The sequence below is a fragment of the Rhinolophus sinicus genome, chromosome 17 (assembly GCF_057876585.1).
Source record: "Rhinolophus sinicus isolate RSI-liver-muscle chromosome 17, RSI-T2T, whole genome shotgun sequence".
NCBI classification, from domain to species: domain Eukaryota; kingdom Metazoa; phylum Chordata; class Mammalia; order Chiroptera; family Rhinolophidae; genus Rhinolophus; species Rhinolophus sinicus.
In genome coordinates, this window is record NC_142517.1 from 26,917,962 (window position 1) to 26,941,496 (window position 23,535).

Consider the following 23,535-nt stretch of genomic DNA (forward strand, 5'->3'; position numbering starts at 1 on the left):
TTAAAAGAAGCAAAACAAAACAATCTTCAAGACACAATACCCATACTTTAGATCCCAGTCATTTGTCAGGAAGATGATATATAATGATATGAAAAACTCTAAAAGATAGTGTATGATTTAAATGTCATATAAGACAGTATCTGAGAAAGGAGAAGGTGGGGAGAGAAATTCCCCGAGTATTGGGATGGTCAAGGGAGAAGCTTTATGCAGGAGATAGAACTGGGACTGGCCCTTTAAGGTGGAGTATTTCTATGGACCGCTAGGCAATAGAGCATGCGAGGCCAAGGGAACAGAAAGCTTACTGGTGAGAAAAAGCTGGCCAAGTTAGAGAATGTTTAACAATGTAAATGTTTGGAATATATGAAAGTGTGTATTTATGTTTACAAAGTTTTTACGAGAGTTGTAGAATGTTTTTTTTCCCCCTCATGTTTAAGGTACTTTATAAGTAAATTGTTTAAAAAAATGCTCATACAAGCATTTCGTAAATCTACAGTTATGTTCTCAAAGCAGGAATGGCAAGCAGAGAAGTGGGGACACCAGGAGAAGCTCAGCTGCCCAAGGCCCTGGACACGTATTCTGATTGGAGCCTTTGTCCTGCTCAATGTTTAGAATATGCAGTGCAGCTTTGCACTTTTTCAGACCTAAGTTAGATACATTTATACCACGGATGTTTATCCTGTGCCTAGTAGGTGCCAGACACTGTTCTGGGTACTAGATTAGAAAGCAACCAAAACGTGTCCATGTATCCCACAGCCTATTAGAATGCAGTCTAAGTCAGTTATTTGTTTTCCATAACTTTTTCCTATGTTTGATTCATCTAGGTGGCCCGTAATATGCTTGTTAAATCACCTAGTGATCAGGCAGTTACCTACTCCGTCTACCTACTCAGCTTGCATACGTCATTCTATACAGAATCATATTAAATAGATGTATAGCTTATAACAGTAATAGGAATACTTTGGATTAGAATAATTCAATAATACTTCACTATTGAAGTGAAGAAAACAAATCATTTCTTTCCATAATGGCTTAGAAATTGTGCTCCATTTCTTTATTGGGCAAAAGAGGATGTGAGGTGGTTGGATCAGTGTACGGTGACAGAAAGTTCTTTCAAAGGCTCCTACCGCCCCACTGCCCCCATTCTGCTGTTAACGTTTTGTGTTGGTTTTTATGCTGGCTCTTCTTTCTAGAGAAGTCCCTGCTGTGTTTTTTTGTTGTTGTTGTTTTTGTTTTTACATTTTTTTAATTGGGGAATATTGGGGAACAGTGTGTTTCTCCAGGACCCATCAGCTCCAAGTTGTTGTCCTTCATTCTAGTTGTGGAGGGTGCAGCTCAGCTCCAAGTCCAGTTAGTTGCAGGGGTCACAGCCCACCATCCCATGAGGGAATTGAACCGGCAACCTTGTTGAGAGCTCACGCTCTAATCAACTGAGCCATCTGGCCGCCCTTCTTCCCCTCCCCCACCCCATGTAGGCAAGGAAGGTTAGTGTAGAAATCAGGGAAGAGAAGGTGAGGGGAATCCTTCCTCTTTGTTTCTTTCTGTAATTTTGCTATACGATGTGGATGTGGGATGGTTGACAAATTACATGAAAGATACTTGATAAGAACATGAAAATAACTGTACTGTGCTGTACTCATAATGGCAAAATAGGTAGTAGTAGAAAAGTTGCAAGAAAAAGTAGGGGTGGTGAGCGAGATGGCCACCGAAGGGAAAGTGTGGAAAAGAACGCTCATGATACTGAGCTACAGTTAGAGAATCCATTGCCATACTAGAAGGCTAAGATTGTTAAATTACCTCCCCCCTGGTCTCATCGTCTTAGGGACTCTACGGGAAGAAAGAATAAGATAATCTTTTGACTTCCATTCCTGCATCTTTTTGCTTTTTATCACAATTTCTGACTGAGCATAAAACACACCTCAGACTTCCATCCCCCCACGTGGCACAAAATGTAAAACAGACCCATGGGCTGGACAGCGAGACCACACTCATCCCTGTTGTCTGCTGCTAAACTCTACAGGTTACTTCTAGATGTACTTAGACCACATTTTAAAATCTGCTCTCTCTAGACAGACCTGACTCCTACCTGTCTCTGACCTCTAATAACCTGCAGCTTTGCTAGAATTTTCATCCAGCGTTCTGAAAGCAGAATGCACTTGTAATAATAGTACAGTTCTGTGTTTGGTATTTTATTGCCACAATTTAAAAGAACACTTATAGATCAGCAAAGTAATAATTATACCTCTTTCCTTCCCGAATGTCAACCTATTTTAGAGACATATGGACTTCCTTTTTTAAGAAAAAAAAAAAGCAATGAACAACCTTCCTTTTGCTGTTTTTGCTTGGGGACATATACAGAAATCAAAACAACTGTAACAAATTAGTGGAAAAATCAGTTATTTTGCAAAAGTAAAGCTGATTTCTTTATCTTTTTAAAATGGTGACAAAATGCACTTGTAATAGGATTTTAGCTTCAGGAGATATTTATTACCACAAAGTAAAATAAAGAGACCAGAGTTGTTTATTTTATAAAACAGAAGTGGTGGTGCAAGGGTTGGAGAGCAGCACACTGTTCTTTCTGGGATAACAATCCCTTTCCCTAGCAGTAACAGCTCATTTTGTCCTGTTTCAGTGTAGTAATTTTAGTACTTTGAAACTTTGAAATTTATTCAGAATAACAGTTTTATATTTCCAAGCACAGATTGTCTTTGCCAGAAAAAATAAACCTAATTTTCCAGGTCATCCTGGGCCACTGTGGCTAGGGTCAAATTCTGTGTTGAGTTAAAGTAGAGGAAAAAGAATACGAAAATGGTCATAGAAATGTTAGCATTAGCATCCTGGAAAAGTAATGATATGTGTATGTGTGTGTGGGTATGTGTGTTGTGTTTTAGAGGAATTACAGTGTTAAAACCTAATGACAGAAGAAATAGGAAGCTGCAATTTTGGGAGAGACTATTAACTTACTATTGTGACCCAAGATAGTTCATTAGGAAAACAGTTTTTTAAAAAATGTTACTATGAATCTTGAAAGATCTGCATTTGTGAATTTGTTGTCCAAAACACTTTTGCTGGCTCGCCATTAGAGGGTCATAGAGTTTTTACTAAGGTGAGGTTTCCCAGTGGAAAAACAGGGATTGGAGGAAATGTACTTTGAAAGCATATGTAGATAAGCATAGAGTGTCATGTATAATTCACGTATGAGGCCAACATTTCTTGAAATTACTCAATAAAATTTCTTTATGGATTAATCTTTGGTATTTTAGTCCCAGGTTGATTTATTTTTATTATTTCCTTATTAAACTTCTTATTTTGAGATCATTGTACATTCACATGCGTTTGTAAGAAATAATACTAAGGGATCCGATATACGCTTCCCTCAGTGGTAACATCGGGCAAAACTATATATACTAAGGTGTCACAGCCAGGACATCTACATTGATCCGGTCAAGACACAGAGCAGTTTATTACAAGGATTCCTTCTGTTGCCCTTTTATAGCCACATTCACCTCAACCTCCCGCTTTATACACTTCCACCACTCCACCCCCCACCCTAGTCCATGACCTCTGGCAACCATTGATCTGGACTCCAATAATTTTGTCATTTCAAGAATGTTATATAAATGGAATCATGCAATATGTAACTTTTGGGATTCGTTTTTTTTCACTCAGAGTAATTCTCTGGAACTTTGTTCAGGTTGTTGCATGTATCAATAGCTTATTCCTTTTTATTGCTGAGCAGTATTACATGGTATGAAAGTACTATAGTTTGTTGAAGAACATCTGTTTTTTTCCCCAGTTTTTGGCTATTAAGTATAAAGCTGCTATAAATATTCCCATATAGGTTTTTATGTGAACATATGTTTTCATTTTCCTGGGATAAATGCCCGAATGCAATTGCTAGGTTGTACGGTAGTTGAATGTTTAGTTTTTTAAGACACTGCCAAACTTTTCCAGAGGCTGTACCATTTTACATTCTCACCAGCAATGTATGAGTGATCCAGTTTCTCTGCATCTTTACCAGCATTTGATGTCGCCATTAGTTTTTATTTTAGTCCTTCTGATAGGTGTGCAATGATATCTCATTGTGGTTTTGATTTGCATTTTCCTAATAGCTAATGATGTTGAATATCTTTTCATGTACTTATTTGGCGTCTGTATATCCTCTTAGGTGAAATGTTTCTTCATGTCTTTTGACCTTTTTCTAATTGGAGTTTTTATTTTTTTTACTGTTGAGTTTTGAGAGTTCTTCATATAATCTAGATATGTATAGTCCTTTGTCAGAAATGTGTATTGCACATATTTTTCCTCCGGTCTGTAGCATATCCTTTTATCCTCTTCACAGGGTCTTTTCCACAACAAAAGTTTTACATATTGATGGAATTCAGATTATCAGTTTTTCCATTTATGGATCATGCTTTTGGTATCCTGTATAAGAACTCTGTCTAGTTTAGCTCCTAGAGATTTTCTGCTAGGTTTTTTTTCTTGTAAAATCACTTTTTATGTTTACATTTAGGTCCATGATCCATTTTGAGTTATTTTTTATATAGGGTGTAAAGTTTAGATTGGGGTTCATTTTTTTTTTTTTTTTTCACCCTATGGATTTTTCAATTGTTCCAGCACAATTTGTTAAACAGGCTATCTTTCCTTCATTGAATTGCTTTTGCACCTTTGCCAAAAAGTCATTTTGGCATATTTATATAGATTTATTTTTGGGTTCTCTATCCTATTCCGTTGATCTATGTGTCTATCATTCTGCCAATACAACATAGTCTTGATTACTGTAACAATACAGTATGTCTTGAAATCAGGTAAAATGATTCCCTCCCACTTTATTCTTCTTTTTCAAGATTGCTTTAGCTCTTCTGGTTCTTTTGCCTTTTCATATAGATTTGAGAACAATCTTGTCTTATCTAAAAAACATCTGGCTGGAATTTTGATATGAATTACATTAAACCTATATATAAATTTGGGAAGAATTGATATCTTTAATATTTTGTGCCTTCCAACTCATAAGCATAGTATGTCTCTCCATTTATTTAGATCTTTGGTTTCTTATATCAGTGTTTTGTAGTTTTTAGCATACAAGTCCTGTACATGTTTTGTTAGATTTATAGCTCCGTATTTCATTTTTTTGAGCAATTGTAATTGGTATTGTGTTTTTAATTTCACTGCCATGCATTCATTGGCAGTATATAGAGATACAGTTGGTTTTTGCATGTTTATTTTGAATCATTGACCTTTCTGAACTTATTAGTCCTAGGAGTTTTATTGTGGATTCCTTGCGATTTTCTATGTAGGCAATCATGTCATCTCAGTTAGGGACAGTTTTATTTCTTCCTTTCTGATGTGCATGTCCTTTATTTCCTCTTCTTGCTCTGGCTTGAACTTCCAGTATTATGTTGCATTAAGAGCAGAGAGAGTGGCTGTCCTTGCCTTCCTTATCTTAGGGGAAAAAGCACTCAAACTTTCACCATTAAATATAATGTAGGTGTAGGGGTTTTTGTAGATGCTTCTTTACCAGATTGATTTTTAAATTGGTGGTGAAGCAAGTTGACTTATTGATGAAGAAGTGTCCTGACATCCTTATAAAAGGGTCAGGCAGTCTGTGTGGCTCAAAAGGTCAACTTTCCTCTCTCAAAATGTTTCTCCCAGTCTGAGTGCAATTCACTAGCTAGGTACTCATTGTTTTGAGTCCAGGCATATTTTTAATGCTCATCCTCTTGGAAGGTTTATCATTTTATACTGCTGTTACTCTTACCTTTTGTGGAATAGTTTATCTATCTATTTCCTCCTTATCCAAGTATGAAAAGCATGGAAGGGGTAGAGGAAGAAAGGAGGAACAATGTTTGGAGCAGAGAAAGCCTCATTTGGGCGGCAGAAGGTTACTGAGTGCCTTTTCTAGTTGAAGCACAGACAGGAGTATTGAAAAGAATCTGAAGCCTAATTTAAATATAAACTTTTATATTAAATAACTATAATTTAAGAAGTACAAACACTACATTTGAGAATTTTATTTTATGATTTATTTTTAAATGGCTCTGCATTTGTTTAATCTACTGCATTTGTTGATGCCTCTTCCAAAGTACATCTTACAGGAAGCAAAAGCATCCTGCTAATGATAGCCCTTTTGTCAAGGATGACAGGATGTCATTATTTTACTTACAAAATGAGGAGACGGTATAACACCAAGTTATAAGGATGAAACACAAATTATATTTCACAAAAAAAGAGATAACTTTTACTTCATTTGGGAACATAATTATAGGATTTCATATCTTCTCAAGTTTCACAAAAATGTCCTAGGTAATTAGCCCATATAGACATGAATTTGAAAGTGTTATTATATATTTTCTGTTGAAGTTTTACTTATAGAAAATTACTTACAGTTTAATAGCATTGAAAACTTTTGTTCATTAACATAGATCACTCAGTGATAAGGACTAGACGAAGTCTGGAGACTACTCTTATGGACCTATTATTTTATAACCTGATTGTCTTATTTTCTAGATTACAATGATGTCATGCTTTGTTTTTCTTTGCTAAACTTCCAGAAGACCTGTTCTATAAAATGCATTACTTCAGCTTTCCCTCCTGATTGCTATGCTGGAATAACATTCTAATAGCTTTCACAACTGTGAAGTTTATGCTATTTCTGTTTTGTACATCAGGCTGCAAATAAGCTTCGCCCAGCAAGAGTTTTCTTTAGATTAAGAATAGGGCACTTTGCCAGGAGCAGGACGAGAACTGTGATTAATAGGCAAAAGGTTAAGGATGAAAGTGCCTGGGAGTAAGCAATATAGTTTTCAAATTGATGAGAAGGAAGGAATCAAAACTCACGATGGGCAAAGGGATCGTAAGAAAATGCCCATCTGGTCTGAGTTAGTTCGGGTTTCTTGATGTGGATGAATTATATGCCCGGGGACTGACAGTACTTTGAATGGGATTGCAGAGCCACTCACTCTAGGTGACGTTTGAGGACAAGGAGGGAGGAAGAGGATAACGCACAAATGTCTTTGCAGGTATGAAATGACCATAAATTACAACCAGTGAACTCAGTTTCAATCCCAGACAGGATTGCAGAATATTGTATCGAAGGGTGATTTGTGAGGATCTAGCTGTTAGGGAACCAATAAAATTGGGCCAATTTTATGTTCGCCATTAGAACCAGCAAGTAGGCCTTGTCATTCGTTTTGTGTAGTTACTAGATCCAAGAACTGTAGTAGGCACAGAATATACGGACTTTATAAGGGTATTTGACAAATGTTGTCATAATGTTCCTGAAGACAATATGAATATCTATAGGCTGGGTTACAGAGATATTTGGGTGGTTAGCCCTAAAGGTTTCCTAGTGGTCAGCACTTAAAGGCCTAGTGGGCTCATCTCAGCTTAGGGCTTGGTTCTTCTGGGCGTGATGTCCAGTGCTCTTCCACCAATCAGCCATGGGCAGGGTGGATGGCTGGAGGGGGGTTTAATCACATTACCAAACAGAGCAGCCAGGACTGTGAAAGGCAAATTTCTGGAAAACGGAAGGAATGGATTGGTCTATTCAATAGAATGAGACATTGTTTTGCATTGCAGTATATATGTATTTTTTAAATGGGGGGCTTTCTTTAACATAAAAGACAGTTATAGTATATAATGGCAACATATAATTATTAAAAATACAAAAGACCATTGTAATTTAAGGTTGCATTAGAAGTTATTACTAATGATATTACTAGTGAGATATTAAAATGAGGGAAGTTGGAGGCCTCTCTTATTCTGTTTTACTGAGATCAGCCACACTGAAGTATTCAATTCTGGGCACACCGTACTTTGAAACAGATGTAGAACACAGGAGCACGTTCAGAGAAAATTATTTAGAATGAGGAAGAAATTCAAAGTCATGTCACAGGGGAAACAGCTGACGGAACTGGAAGTGTTGACCTGGAGAAGGAAGACATGGAGTGTTCCTGGCAGCTGTCTTCAAATATCATAAAGAGGTCGGGGGTTCTTCCACATGCTTTCTAGGAGGGCGAGGACCAGTGGACACTGCAGGGAGGCAGATTTGGGATCAGTGTGACAAAAAATTTCCTGACAGACAAAACCGTGAGAAGACGCAACAGGCTGCTTTACAAAGTCTTTTTGCGTCATTTGGGGTGCTGAGATAGACTGGATAACAACTACACGAGGTTGCAATAGACTCTGTGAACCCATCCAGAGTTTGAACCAGCTTGTACTTGTGATTTCTTTCTTTTCTTTTAAGAAGGGCTCAGCTCACAGTGGCCCATGCGGGAATTGAAGGCAACCTTGGTGTTATTAGCACCACGCTCTAACCAGCTGAGCTAACTGGGCACCCCTGTGATTTCTTTCAAACCTATTGTTTTATAAATCTGTGAATTTGGTATCAGTGGCAGTTAGATGACTTAGGTATTCATTCATCTGTGTCTCACAGTATTATGGTTTCTCATTTGAATTTTTATTATTCAAGTTTAAATGAGGAAATTTTTACTGTGTAAAAATTTATTATTAGTTTCAACCTACTCTTGTGTAATAGCATTGATAGGCAGATATGGTGGTGTCACACTTAGTTACAGGAGCCATTTCTACAGTCTTAAGAGAGGTTGCCTTAAGAGTAAGTGCTCCTCCAATAATCCAAGTGTTGTTTGCATTTTAGTGCCCTTGAGCAAATATTTAATGAAGCTGTCTCTTTTCCTTTGAATAGCAAGACAAGTAGAGGCTACTTGAGGAATATTTATGTACTTGAGACAGAAAAAAAGAATTACCTCTCTCTTGACTTTGCTTAAATTCTATTTTCCACTGCCTTAATGTTGGCCACAGATGTGTGAACGTTATATCTGAAGAAAGTAAGAGGATTTAGCTGAAGTACACTGTGGAGATAAATATGATACAAATGGTTACAGGCATAGGTGCTTGTTTTAAACAGATCTGGGTTTAATCCCAAATTCTCTACCTATTAGCTGGTTTGACTCCAATAGTCTTCTTGTCTATGAAAGCGGGTATAGCCATAACAACCGGAGGGGAAAAGAACTAATGTAGGCAGAAGAAATTAGGTTCAAAGTGTTTTTCCTATTTGTGATTTTATGACAGAATGTTAAGTGCTATGAAAATCATAAAATGTCAAAACTGAACAGGAACTTGGAGTTCATTTGGTCCAATGCCCTAATTTTATAGATGAGGAACATAAATCTGAAAAAGCCAAGCGGCATCTCCAGGATCATAGTGCAGTTAAGTGAAAGGCCAGTGACTTTTCCCACTTCATGGAAAACTCATCTTAAAACAAGAATTATAAAGATGTTTTCATCATTTTTAGTTTTATTTTATGGAAAACATTTCAAGAGTAAATCTTTCTTAGAGGTACCGTGGAGAAATAATTACTCTGAAAGAATCTTTTCTAATTCCAAGATTTTGTGTCAGAGTCAACATCATGCCAATTTTAAAAATTTTATCCAGCTGTAGGTAACGTCATTATTATTACTCCATGACATAGTACAGTATACATTTACTTCATTTGACCAGCATGGTTGCAGTAACATCTTCAGTTGAACTTTGTTTTTCAGAATTAAAAAAATCATTTCAGTAAATGTATGTTCTATTTTCTAGATGTCCCCTGAAGAAAAAGTTTGTAAGTACTGTGGAGTCAGCTATCTAATACTTCATGAGTTTAAAGCTATGGAAGAAAAAGTGAAAGCGATGGAAAAAGAGATGAAATTTTATCAAGGAAGTGTAGAACGTGAAAAGAGACTTCAAGAAAAGCTACAGTCTCTTAGCCAAGATTTTGAACAGTACAAAATTGACAACGAATCCAAAACAGAAAGGTTAGAGTACATTATTCTTTTCTGTCATTTATTTAGTTTGAAAGAAAAGTACAGACAATAAATAGACTTTCAGTATTCTTCTAGAATTTATAGCAGGTATAATTTATAGTTTAATACATTTGAGTTTGTTTATTATTAATAATTACTGAGTATAATTCTTCATTATAGTTTGAACATTCTCTGAGACATACTTTACTTTCTGAATGATTAAAAACCAATTAATTCAGTAACTATCCATTGAGATGGGTCAAGTTTTATTTATTTAAATATATATCTTACTTTTATCATTAGGAAGCTTTATCTTTCAATAATCAGGTGAATTTTTGTAGTTTTTGATATCTAACATTTATTTTAAATGGCCTTGAATATTTTAATATTTTGGATTTATAAGGTAATGTTTTCAAAAGAATTTCAAAACTTTAAAATTGGTACATGATTCTAAGTCACTGAAATTGGAATAAATTTAAATAAAGAGTTCCTTATGCTGTCCAATCTAATCAACAATTTAGTCTGCCTAAAGACACTTCAATGAGCTTATTTATACAGACAGTTCTGTAGAAGGGTTTTTGCTGGTGTTTTGTAGCTTTACCTTTTTCCTATGAATGAATATTTCTCTATTTAAAATATCGACAGTTGGTAGTAGTAAGCCTCAAATTAATGAATTTAATGAATATCATGTCTTTATAAAAATAGAAACTTTCTGAAACCTCTTAGGATTAAGTACTTGTATTAAATTCTATTGCAAATTTTAATAATTGCACTAAATGTCAATTGAATAATTCTTAGTTCTTTAGCAAAAAAATTTTGTTACAGTTTTTTGAATTTCAAATCTGAATAATAAACTATTTCATACTATCTGAGTGGAAAAAATAAAAAATTTGAAGTATTCAGTGTAGAATTTTAAATTTGGAGGGTATTTTTCCTTGTCAGCGATTCTTTTGTTTGGTGTTATTCATACTTTACTTTCCATAATACAATATTGTATTATATACTTACATAAACACACAAAATGAAAGAAATTAGAAGAAAAGGCAAGAAAGTCCCTTTTTATCCTGCTGATTGCTTTCTTCTTACTGGAGATAAAAACCATTTTTAATGGTTTGGTTTATCTCTTTCTAGATTCTTCATTGTGCCTTTATGTTTATTACAGATATATTTCTTTAATATATGTAATGTATTTTACATATAAACCATGTAATTTTAAAAATCTTTATCTTACAATACACTAGCTTTTAACATCACCAATATATTAAATATATCATTCTGTGACTCTTGCCACTTACCTATATATTTTGGAAATTTTTCCATGTTAATGCATATAGATCTCTCTTATTCTTAACTGCTGCAACATTTCCTTACTAACAATATGCCAAATTTACTTAACCATTTCTCTTTTCAACATAGTATTTAAATTTATATTCATGTGTACATACGTGTATGGTTTCCATAGGGTAAATGCCTGGAAGTGAAATTGCTGAAAAGAAGTAACATGCCAATTTAAAATTTTTATCGGTATCATACCAAATTGTCTTAGAAGATAGTGTTAACTTATATTTGGCCAATAGTTTATAAAGTGGTTATTTTCCTATATCTTGTTAATACTGGAGTCTTCTTAATTTTTCTCAAATTATTATTTTTTTGAATGAAAAAATGTTACTTTAATATTTAATTTGTGTTCATTGCTAATGAGATTGAACAGTTTGTTTCATGTTTATTAAACATTTTATACTTTATGTATGTTGCTAATATTTTCTCGTGGTTGCTTACCTTTATTTTTTTCTGTATTGAGTTGTTTTTTGTTTTTTGTTTTTTTTTTTGCCAAATTCTGGTCAGGGTTCTGTATTGAGTTCTTTTGGTTACAAACAGAAACTTACTCTGGCTAACACTAACCTGGTGTTAGATTCAGGCAAGTTGAAAAAAACAACATATGTTTAAAAGTTTTATAATATTGTTATTTTAGTTAATCTATGTAATCTATTTGGAATTAGTTTTTATAGGGTAGATTTATAATTTCATGTTTTTTATGGTTGTTTTCTAAATCTATGGCTTGTTGTTGCACTGTCATTTATTAATTTCTTCATCCCTTTTCCCTTTATTTGAAAGGCCATGAATTAATTTCTATTCTAGCCTATTTCTGGACTCTGTTTTATGCTATTGATCTGTTTATCAATGGGTGTCTTAGTCTGTTCGGGCTGCTGTAACAAAGTACCATTGGTTGGGTGGCTTATAACCAACATTATTTATCTCTCACAGTTCTAGAGGCTGGGAAGTGAAGATCAAGGTACTGGTGTATTTGGTGTCTGGTGAGAGCCCCTTTCTGGCTCATAAACAGCTGTCTTCTTGCTGTGTCCTCATATGGCAGAAGAAGCAGGGGGGCTCTCTGGGAATTCTTTTATAAGGGGCTAGTCCCATTCAGGAGGTCTTCATCCTTATGGCTTACTCACCTTCCAAAGGCCCTACCTCCATATGCCATTGGGGAATGGGTTACAACTTACGAGTTTTGGGGGACACAAATATTCAGTGTGTGGGTAGGAACAGGTCATCACCACACTTTGAACTACTTTAGCTTTATGTGTTTTGATATTTTGTAGGGCAAGTGTTTGCTTTGCTTTTCAGGTTATTCTGGCTTTTCTAGCATACTTTCTCTCCTGGATGAACTTTAATCAACTTACCAGATTCCATAAAACATTCAATATTATGATTGAGATTGGAGTTGCATTTACTTTCTAGAGCAATTTGACATTTTGAGAATTGACGTCTTCATAATCTTGAATCTTCTTACCCTGGAACATGATCTTTTTCCCTCATTTATTCAGGTCTTCTTTATTTTATTATTTAAACAATTGAGGTAACTGGTTAATAACATTGTTAATAACATTATATAAGTGTCAGGTGTACATTATAATTCGATATCTGTATACACTATAGCATGCTCACCACCAAAAGCCTAGTTTTCATCCATCACTATATATTTGACCCCCTTTCCCTATGTCGCCCTCCCCTCTCTTTCCTTTTGGTAACCACCAATCTGTTGTCTGTATCTATGAGTTTGTTTTCTTTAAATCCCTCAGTAAAGTTTTATAATTTTCTTGCACATTTCATATTAGTTTAATTCCTAGACTTACAATTTTTGTTGATATTGGGAATGGGATTTTTTATTACATTTTAATTTTTCTGAATGTTAGTGATTTTTATGTATTGATTTTGTATCTAGCTCCCTTAATTCTTTTATTACTTGTATTTGTTTTTCAGTTGATTTTCTTAAATATATTAATACATATATACACACACATATATAAAACAGTCACCTTATATGCAGATAGTAACTGTCTTACCTTTTTGTTTCTAATAGTTATACCTTTCCACTCTACCCCACTTTTTGTTTCATTAACTTGATCAGACCTTTAGAACAGTGTGGAATAGTAACTCATAGAGTATATCTGGGTCCTATTTCTGATTGAATGTGAACCTGTCCAGTGTGTTTCTTTGTTAAATAGGGTATTTGCTAATGGTTTCTTAAAGATGTCTTTTATCAGATAAAGGAATTCACCTTATATTTCTAGATCTTTAAGGTTTTTTAAAATCAGGACTAGGTATTGAATTTTAATAAATGTTTTTCCATCTTCTGTTGGGACAATCAGAAGATTTTTTTTCTCCTTTAATCTGTTAATGCAGTAAGTAATACTCATAGAGTTTCTTTCTTTTTTTAAATTAAAGTTTATTGGGGTGACAATGGTTGGTAAAGTTACATAGGTTTCAAGTGTACAATTCTGTAACACATCCTCTATGTATCACATTGTGTGTTCACCACCCAGAGTCAGTTCTCCTTCCATCACCATATATTTGATCCTCCTTACCCTCTTTTACCACCCCCTAACCCCTTACACTCTGGTAACCACTAAACTATATGTCTATGAGTTTTTGTTTTTTTATTTGTTTGTCTTGTTCCTTTGTTGCTTTCAGTTTTATATCCCACATGTCAGTGAAATCTTATGGTTCTCAACTTTTTCTGTCTGACTTATTTCGCTTAGCATAATAATCTCAGGATCCATACATGTTGTCGCAAATGGCACTATTTCATCTTTTCTTATGGGAGAATAGTATTCCCTTGTGTATGTATGTATACCACATCTTTTTCATCCAATCATCTACTGAAAAAAACCAGTTGTTTCCATATCTTGGCCACCATAAATGAAGCTGCAGTGAACATCGGAGCACATATGAGTTCTGACAATTAAGTTCACGAACTCATCGTAGAAAAAGTGCTACATACATCATTGCTGAATATCATTATGGTCACCTTCGAAGTACTCCCCTTGGGAAGCTATGCACTGATGCCAGCCGCTAGTCCACCTTTCAAAGCAATTTTGGAACTGTTTTTCTGGAATGGCCATCAGAGCTGTCGTCGTATTACCCTTGATGTCTGGAATGTCGTCAAAATGTCTTCCTTTCAATATTTCCTTTATCTTCAGGTAAAGAAAGAAGTCGTTGGAGGCCAGATCAGGTGAGTACAGAGGGTGTTCCAATACAGTTATTTGTTTACTGGCTAAAAACTCCCTCACAGACAGTGCTATGTGAGCTGGTGCAGTGTCGTGATGCAAGAGCCATGAATCGTTGGCAAAAAGTTCAGGTCGTCTAAGTTTTTCACGCAGCCTTTTCAGCACTTTCAAATAGTAAACTTGGTTAACTGTTTGTGCAGTTGGTACAAACTCATAATGAATAATCCCTCTGATACCAAAAAAAGTTTAGCAACATCGTTGCAACAAGTTCACAAACTTAATTGTCATACCTAGTATATCTTTACAGATAAATGTTTTCAGATTTTTTGGGTAGATATCCAGGAGAGGGATTGCTGGGTCATGTGGTAATTCTATTCTTAATTCTTTGAGGAACCTCCACACTGCCCGCCATAACGGCTGCACCAGTCTGCATTCCCACCAACAGTGTATGAGGGTTCCTTTTTCTCCACAGCTTCTCCACCACTTGTTATCATTTGTCTTGTTGATGATAGACATTCTAACTGGGGTGAGGTGATACTGTGGTTTTTATTTGCATTTCTCTGATGATTAGTGATGTTGAGCATCTTTTCAGATGCCTATTGGTCATCTGTATGTCCTCTTTGGAGAAATGTCTATTCAGGTCCTCTGCGCATTTTTCAATTGGGTTGTTTGTTTTTCTGTTGTTGAGTTATATGAGTTGCTTATATATTGTGGATATTAGCCCCTTACATTTTTAAATATGAAACTATACTTGCATTTTTGGTATTTTGATCATGGTATATTTTTCAGGGTTCCCTAATTTATGTATTTGCTTACTTCTTCATGATTTTTTCCACAGCTGTGAGCACTCTGTACTAGTTTCCCATAAATACTTAAAGGACATTTTTAAAGAGAATAGTAGGAAAACTATCACTTGCCATAAATAGAAGATAAAGAAATAAATATATACTTGTTAGAATAAAATGTATTTTGTCTCTGTACCACTAAAGTAATTGCCCTTATTACTAGTTATATGTTATTAGTTATATGTGAAAGAGTTTATGAAGAGTATTTTTTTAATATGGTGCTGGATTAATTTGTTAATATTTTACATAGTTTTCTGCATATATGTTCACAGGTGATGTTGGCCTGTAATTTTCCTTTTTTTATAGTATAAAGACTGGCTTATACCAGTCTCTTAAAAAAAGTTAAGAAAGCTACCATCTTTTGTGTGTACCAGACATTTTGAGTAACACCTGACTTGCCTGTTCCTTGTCGCTTTGGTAGATCTCCTTCATAAAAAATGTGGCTTGTATCTTTTTGGGGTAGTAGAATTTTGATGACTTATTATGTTTCCCTATAATTATTGGTTCATTTATGGATTTTACCTCTTGTTGAATCAATTTTGGAAATTGATATTTTCCTAGAAAATCAAGCATTTCACTAACATTTTCAAATTTCTTGGTATTTAGTAATATGTAGTATTTTCTTGTTTAAAAGTTTTCCTCTGTATATTTTGACCCCCTTCTTTTTTGGGGTTGATAATTTGTGTGTGTGTGTGTGTGTGTGTGTGTGTGTGTGTGTGTGTGTGAGGGAGGGAGGGAGAGAGAGAGAAGAATAAAGGAAAGAGAAAACTTTTCTAGGATTTTTAGCTTAATTGATCAAATCTGTTTTTTTCTATTTCATGAATTTGTATTCTTATTTACATTTATTTATTTATTATCCTTTAACATTTTTTAGTTTTATTACTAGTTACTTCATCAAAGACTTCATTAGTTTGTTTTAGTTTCTTTTTCTTGTAATTACATTTAAAATTATCAAGTTTTCCTGTGGGAACAAGCTTTAGCAACAGCAAACATTTTGGTAACAGTGTTTTATTTTCATTTACTTTTAAATAAGTTGAAAGTTCAGTTTTGATTTCATTTTCTTATTAGTTTCAGGTGTACAAAACAACATAATGATCAGACATTTACCCCCTCATAAAGTGATAACCCCACCAAGTCTACTATCCATCTGACACCATATGGAACTATTGCAATACCATTGACTACACCCCCTATTCTGTACTTTTACGTCCTGTGACTATATAAATTTTTTTAAATTATAGTTGATATTCAATATTATTTTATATTAGTGTCAGGTGTACAGTGTAATGGTTAGGCATTCATGTAATTTATGAAGTGATCCCCCCACTTAATAATAGTACCCATCTGACATTATACATAGTTTTTTTACAATATTATTTACTGTATTCCCCATACTGTACTTCACATCACCGTTATTTAGTTCCTTTTTAATCTAAGAAATTCTTGGGAGACTATCTTTCCGTTTCTAAATGGATAGTTTTTTCAATGTCTATTTTTATTCCATTGTGGACATAGAATGTGACTTATTTAGAAGAACTTATTGAGAATTTAATAAACAGTGAGTTTTTGGAGATACTCTATAGCTACCTGAAAAGGATGCATACTCTTTGTTTTAGGGATATAATTTTTAATAGATCCATTCAGTTATACTGGTTAATGTGCTATTCAAATTCTATATGTCTTTACTTATTTTTGACTATTTCATTTGACAAATCATAAGAGAATATTAAAATTTTCCAAAATGAATATGGATTTTTCAGTTTTTGTCTATTTCAAAGTTAAGTTGATGGAATATATATAGGACCTATCTTTTCGGATTACATATATTTTAATATAGAATATTCTTCTTGACCTGCTTCAATTTTTCTAACATTTGATTTTTAAAATTACATTTTTGTATCCTCACACTTCACAAATATTTTATAATGACTTTTAAAAAAATTAATAAACTTTAATTTTTAGAGCAGTTTTAGGTTCGAAGGAAAGTCTAGTGGAAAGTAAAGAGTTCCCAGATACCCCGGGCTCCTACTAACCCACAACTTGCCCCACTATCTACATCCCACACCACAGTGATACATTTGTTACAATCAGAGGACCTATACTGACACCTCATTAACATCCCAAATCCATAGTTTACATTAATGTGTACATTCTGTGGGTTTTGACAAATGTGTAATACCAGCTGTCCACCACCATAGTATTATACAGAATAGTAACACTGCCCTAAAATTCCTGTACTCCGCCTCTTCCTGCCTCCCCTCTAAGGACTGGCAACCATTTATCCATTTGCTGTCACTATAGCTTTTCCTTTCCCAGAATGTCATACAGTTGGAATCAGATAGTATGTAGCCTTTTTCAGATTAGCTTCTTTTCACTTAGTAACATGCATTTGAGTTTCCTCCATGTCTTTTCATGGCTTGATAGTTTCTTTTTAGCACTGAATAATATCCCATTGTTTGGATGTCCCACAGTTTGTTTATTCATTCATCCACTAAGGGACATCTTGGTTGCTTCCAAGTTGTGGCAATTTTGAATAAAGCTGGTATAAATATCTATGCGCAACTTTTTGTGTACACATACATTTTCAACTCCTTTGGGTAAATACCAAAGAGTATGATTACTGGATCATATGGTATGTATAGTTTAAAAAAAAATCACCAAACTGTCTTCTGAAGTGGCTCTATCACTTTGCATTCACAGTGGTGCATTTGGTGGTGTTGGTGTTGGATTTTGGCCTTTCTAACAGGTGTGTAGTAATATCTCATTGTTTTAATTTGCATTTTGCTGATGACAGATGATATTGAACATCTTTTCATATGCTTGCTATCTGTATATCTTCTTTGCTGAAGTGTTTGTTCAGATCCTTTGCCCATTTTTAAATCAGATTGTGTTTTTTACTGTTGAGTTTTAAGAATTCTTTGTATATTTTGGATAACAGTACGTTATCAGATGTGTCTTTTGCAAATATTTTCTTTCAGTCTGTGCTTGTCTTCCAATTCTCTTGACATTCTCTTTTGTAGAATAGAAGTTTTTAAATTTAATGAAGTCAAGCTTATCAATTGTTTCTTTCATGAATTTTGCCATTGATGTTGTACCTAAAAAGTCATTGCCATACCTAAGGTTATCTAGATTTTGTCCTGTGATACTTTCTAGGAGTTTTATAGTTTTGCATTTTGCATTTAGGCCTATGATCCATTTAATTTTTGCCAAGGATATAAGGTCTGTGTCTAGATTCCTCACATGTGGATGTCCAGTTGTCCAGTGCCATGTGTTAAAGAGACTATGTTCGCTCCATAATATTGTCTTTGCTTTTTCCAAAGATCAGTTGACTGTATTGATGTGGATCTATTTCTGGACTCACTATTCTGTTCTATTAATCTCTTTGCCTGTTCTTTTACCGGTGCCATGCTATCTTGATTATTTTAGCTTTATTTATAATACGTCTCAAAGCCAGGTACTGTCAGTCCTCCAACTTTGTTTGTTGTTCTTTAATATTGAGTTGGCTATTCTGGGTCTTTTGTCACTCCATATACACTTCAGAATCTGTCCATATCTACAAAATAACTAGCTGGGCTTTTGATTGGATTGAATTATTTATAGATCAAATTGGGAAGAATTGATACATTGACAAAATTGAATCTTCCTATCCAGAAACATGCAATATCCCTCCATTTATTTAGTTCTTTGTTTTCACTCATCCAAATTATGTAGTCTTTCTCATATAGGTCTTGTACACATTTTATTAGATTTTTATTAGGGTTATACCTAGGTATTTCATTTTGGGGGCTCTAATGTAAATGTTAATGTGTTTTTCATTTCAGATTCCACGTGTTCATGGTATAGGAAACTTACTGACTTTGTGTCTTACAACCTTGCTATGATTGCTTATTAGTCCCAAGAGTTTTTGGTTGATTCTTTCAGATGTTCTACATAGATGATCAGATCATCTATGAAAAAAGACAGTTTTATGTCTTCCGTCCCAATTTGTATGCCTTTACTTCCTTTTCCTGTCTTATTGTATTAGCTAAGACTTCCAGTACGATGTTAAGTAGCAGTGGTGAGAGGGGCATCCTTGTCTTGTTCTAGATCTTAGCAGGACGGCTTCAAGTTTCTCACTATTAAGTATGATGTTAGCTGTGTGTTTTTTGGAAATGTTCCTTGTAAACTTGAGGAAGTTCCTTTCTAGTCCTAGTTTGCTGAGAGTTTGTAATCATGAATGGATGTTAGATTTTGTCAAATGTTTTCTCTGCATCTGTTGATATGATCATGTGATTTTTTTTCTTTTGCCTGTTGATGTGATAGATTACATTTATTGATTTTTGAATATTGAACCAGCTTTGCATACCTGGAATAAATCCCACGTGGTTTTGGTATTTAATTATTTTTATGTATTTTTAAATTTCGTTTGCTAATATTTTGTTGAAGATTCTTGCATCCATGTTCATGAGAGAGATTGATTTGTAGTTCTCTTGTAATGTCTGCTTGGTTTTGCTATTTGGGTAATGCTGGCTTTATTGAATGAGTTTGGAAGTATTTTCTTTGCTTCTATCTTCTGGAAGAGAGAAATGATAATTTTTTTCCTTACACTTTTGGTAAAATTTACCAATGAACTCATCTTGGCCTAGTGCTTTCTATTTTAGAAGTTTATTAATTATCAATGCAATTTCTTTAACAGATATAGTCCTATACAGATAATCTATTTATGTTTGTGTGAGTTTGGTATTTCTTTCAAGGAATTGCTCCATTTGATATAACATATGCCCACCATTCGTATCAAATTTGTAGACGTAGAGTTATTCATAGTGTTCCTTTATTAATCTTTTAATGTTCATGGGATCTCTAGTGATGTTTCCTTTTCATTTCTGATATTAGCAATTTCTGTCTTTTCTCTTTGTTAGCCTTGTTTGAAGATTATCAATTTTATTGATCTTTTCAAAGAACCAGCTTTTAGTTTTGTTGATTTTCTCTATTGATTTCCTGTTTCAATTTCATTAATTTCTGCTCTAATTATTATTACTTATTTTCCTTTGCTTACTTTGATTTAATTTGCTCTTTTAGTAGTTTACTAAAGTGGAAGCTTAGATTATTGATTTTAGAATTTTTTTCTAATAAATTCATTCAATGCTCCACATTTCTCTCTAAGCACTCACTGCTTTGCTGCATCCCACAAATTTCAGTAAGTTGTATTTTTATTTTCATTTAGTTCAAAGTTTTTAAACTTTCTCTTGCAATTTTTTCTTTGACCCATATGTTATTCACAAGTGTGTTGTTCAATCTCCAAGTATTTTGGGGTTTCCCAGCTCTTTCTGTTTGGTTTCTAGTTTAATTTCATTGCGGTCTGAGCACAGACATCGTGTGATTTTTATTTTAAATTTGTTCAGCGGTGTTTTATGGTCCAGAGTGTGGTCTGTCTTGGTGAATGCTCCATGTGAACTTGAGAAGAATGTGTATTCTGCTGCTGTTGGATGAAGTCGTCCATAGATGTCAGTTATGTCCGCTGATTGATGATGCTGATGAGTTCAACGACGTCCTGATTGATTTTCTGTCTAATGATTCTATCAGTTGCTAAGGGTGGAGTATTGGAAGTCCCCGACTCTAATTGTGGATTTATTTCTCTTTGAGTGCTGTCATTTTTGCTTCACAAATTTTGTCGCTCTGTTGTTTGGTATGAACACATTTAGGATTGTTGTGCCTTCCTGGTGGATTGGTCCTTTTAGCACGATATAATGTCCTTCGTTGTCTCTAGTAAATTTCTTTGCTCTGAAGTCTACTTTATCTAGTATTATTTCCATTCTTTTACTATTAACCTACCTGTCATTGAACATAGGCTGAGTCTAGTAGACAGCAGTGATGCTGACGGCTCCCAGCTGAGATCCTCTGACACAGGACAAGGGTGTAGAACCATATTAGGAGGGCTGCCAGCCCTGTTTTTCACTGCCTCGTTTGGCCTCTTTGCTGCCAGTTAGGTATGAAGGTTTCGGTGACGTGAGGAGTAGAAGGAAAGTAGAGTGCTTACTACTATCAACTTGTACTGATTTATTTAGACTCATGATGCAGAGTGGGGGTTGAGGGTCAACTCCCTACTGGCCTCGCTGACACTACTCTGGTGGGAAAGTTTGAAGCATATTTTGCTTTTGCAAGAGGGGAATGACAGATCAGCTCTAGCTTGCCCCTCTGACACAGGGATGCACACCTGTTTCCAAGGGGCAGGGGTGGGGTGGGGCGGGGCTGGAAGATCAACTCTCTGCTCGGCCGCAGCCCTGCTGAAACTGGGATGGTATGGCTTTTACCTTGGATGTTTGGCTAGAGAGGATATTGTCAAGAATGTTTTCTGTTGTTTAAGTCACCCTTTCCCCGATCAGCTAAGGAGATCAGACTTTTTGGGGAGGTTTGCTTGGTGGTGCAACATCTCCCCAAGACATCTGGGATATGTGGGAGACAATAAGGAAACTCAGGGATCTCATTGCCTTGGTGATTCTCAAGTCCCGAGGCCCCTAGGCCATCTGCTTTCTTCTTTTCACTTTTCAGAGTCTTCCTATGTGTGGGTCGTGTTATGATCAGGATTTTCAGTTGTAAGAGGGAGGGTTTGGGAGTCATGGGGCTACCTCCATCTTGGTTGTGATCTTGGGTTGATTTTTTGAGTCAAATTCAGTATTGTTTCAAATAACTAAGGACATTTTTTTGAAAAAAGTAATTGATTAAATGTTCACAAATGTCAATTTCTAGCTCACAAAAGTCAGTAGTTATATAAATGCATCTGTGTGCCTGCTAAGCATTTCCTCTTTGACATCTCTCCTGCTCATGCCAAAGTGAGACTGTGTGCGGAGATTTAAGCAGCAGTAGGATAGGCCTGTCCATGAGGAATCAGAGTAAGAGTTCTGTTGATAATGGTTAGCTATTCTCACAAATCAGAAGAGCCATATACGTGTAAGTCAAGTGTAGAACAGTCAGCCCAAGGAAGGGGCATAGGTAGGTACCAAGGGTTCACAGTGCCAGACTGAGTACACAGCTTGGGATCAGATTAATACAGTGAGTGTCTCTGAGTTTATAAATGAAGAAAATTGGAGGATACAGGTGTACCTGGCTGGAGTAGAGCGTGATGGGGCAAACAAGGCTGATTTTGTTAGTTGTAATCTCCTGTGAGACCTACCTCTCGCATAGCCCAGTTATATCAGACAGGATGCATTCTGCAGCAAGTGGCTTAAATGGACAAGAAGAAGGGGTATAGGCAGCTCAGCGATATCACCAGGGACGCAGCCCCTTTCCGTGTCTCACTGCGTCTTTCTCAGTGAGCAGGCCCTTAGCCTCCCGCTGGTTTCCTCAGGATCTCAAGATGGCTTCTGCACTGTGAGAAGGCAGGAATATGAAAGGGGAAGCAGGTAGGGAAATGCCTATATTAGGAGATCAAAACCTTTCCCACAGTGCAGGGGAGTCTGGGGGAACAGACTGCAGTGAGCCCACTCCCATTTAAACTGCAGGGAGTGGGCTCACTGCTTCCTGAAGTAATACCAGGTTCTGTTGTAAGGAAGAAGACGCCAGCATGGCCTGCCTCACTTGACCATTATGTTTTCCTCCAGAAAATAGCATGCGCATGCTTACTTTAGTTCCTTGAGAGGAAGAAACAATAGTGTCTCCAGAAAAGAATAATGGCATGGGCTCCCTTTTGAAAAGGTCTTGTGTTCTGTACATATCCCGTCTGGGCTCTGCTTTTCTGCTTTTGCAGTACTCTGGTATTTATGGAAGTAGTGTAAGAGACATTCTTGTTAAAAATGTGGGGGACAACTGCCTTTGGAATAATCAAGATTTTATAGCACAAAGAACTGAAGTAGAAGTATGGTTCTCATGGGGTGCGGCATACTTCTTAGGGAATCATCTCAAATCTCTGGGGGCCTTCTCAAACCCTCCCCTCTCTCCTAAAATTCTGATTTGTCCCTTTTGGGGCAGAGTGAGAATCTCTGCCATGAAATGTGAGCCGTTGCTGATGCAAGTGTAACTGGGCATGTGAACATGGGGAAGGCAGGACAGAAAAGGTTGACCACCACTTGGAAAAGCATTTATTCTTTTCCAGGTCACTGGGACATGGCTCCAATAGACACAGGGTTGTTAGCAAATAAATTAAACCTGGAAGTTCATATAAGGTTTTTCTTAGTCTAGATGTATAAATATGCATTTATGATATTGATATTTGTACCATATACAAGACTGAAACGTTGAGAAACCTAAATAAGTTTATTCACATCATGTAGTTCTAAGACCAGCGAATCCTTTTATCGTTTCATTTTTTCTCCCACACCAGCCCGAGATTGTGTTCCAGACCAAAGTTCTTAGGTATAAAGCGTACTGTTTGCCTTTATTTCTTCTCTCTGTGGACACAGG

The 23,535-nt window shown here is 35.5% G+C and overlaps 1 protein-coding gene across 1 annotated transcript in view; it reads left to right on the forward strand.

The window, feature by feature from the left end:
• The window catches only part of LEKR1 (leucine, glutamate and lysine rich 1), a 158,411-nt gene that overhangs the window by 4,575 nt on the left and 130,301 nt on the right, over positions 1-23,535 (forward strand). Inside the window, exon 3 of the mRNA XM_088794630.1 lies at positions 9,601-9,815. Coding sequence (XP_088650756.1) covers positions 9,601-9,815 — 215 coding nt within the window. The remainder of the gene's footprint in view (positions 1-9,600; positions 9,816-23,535) is intronic.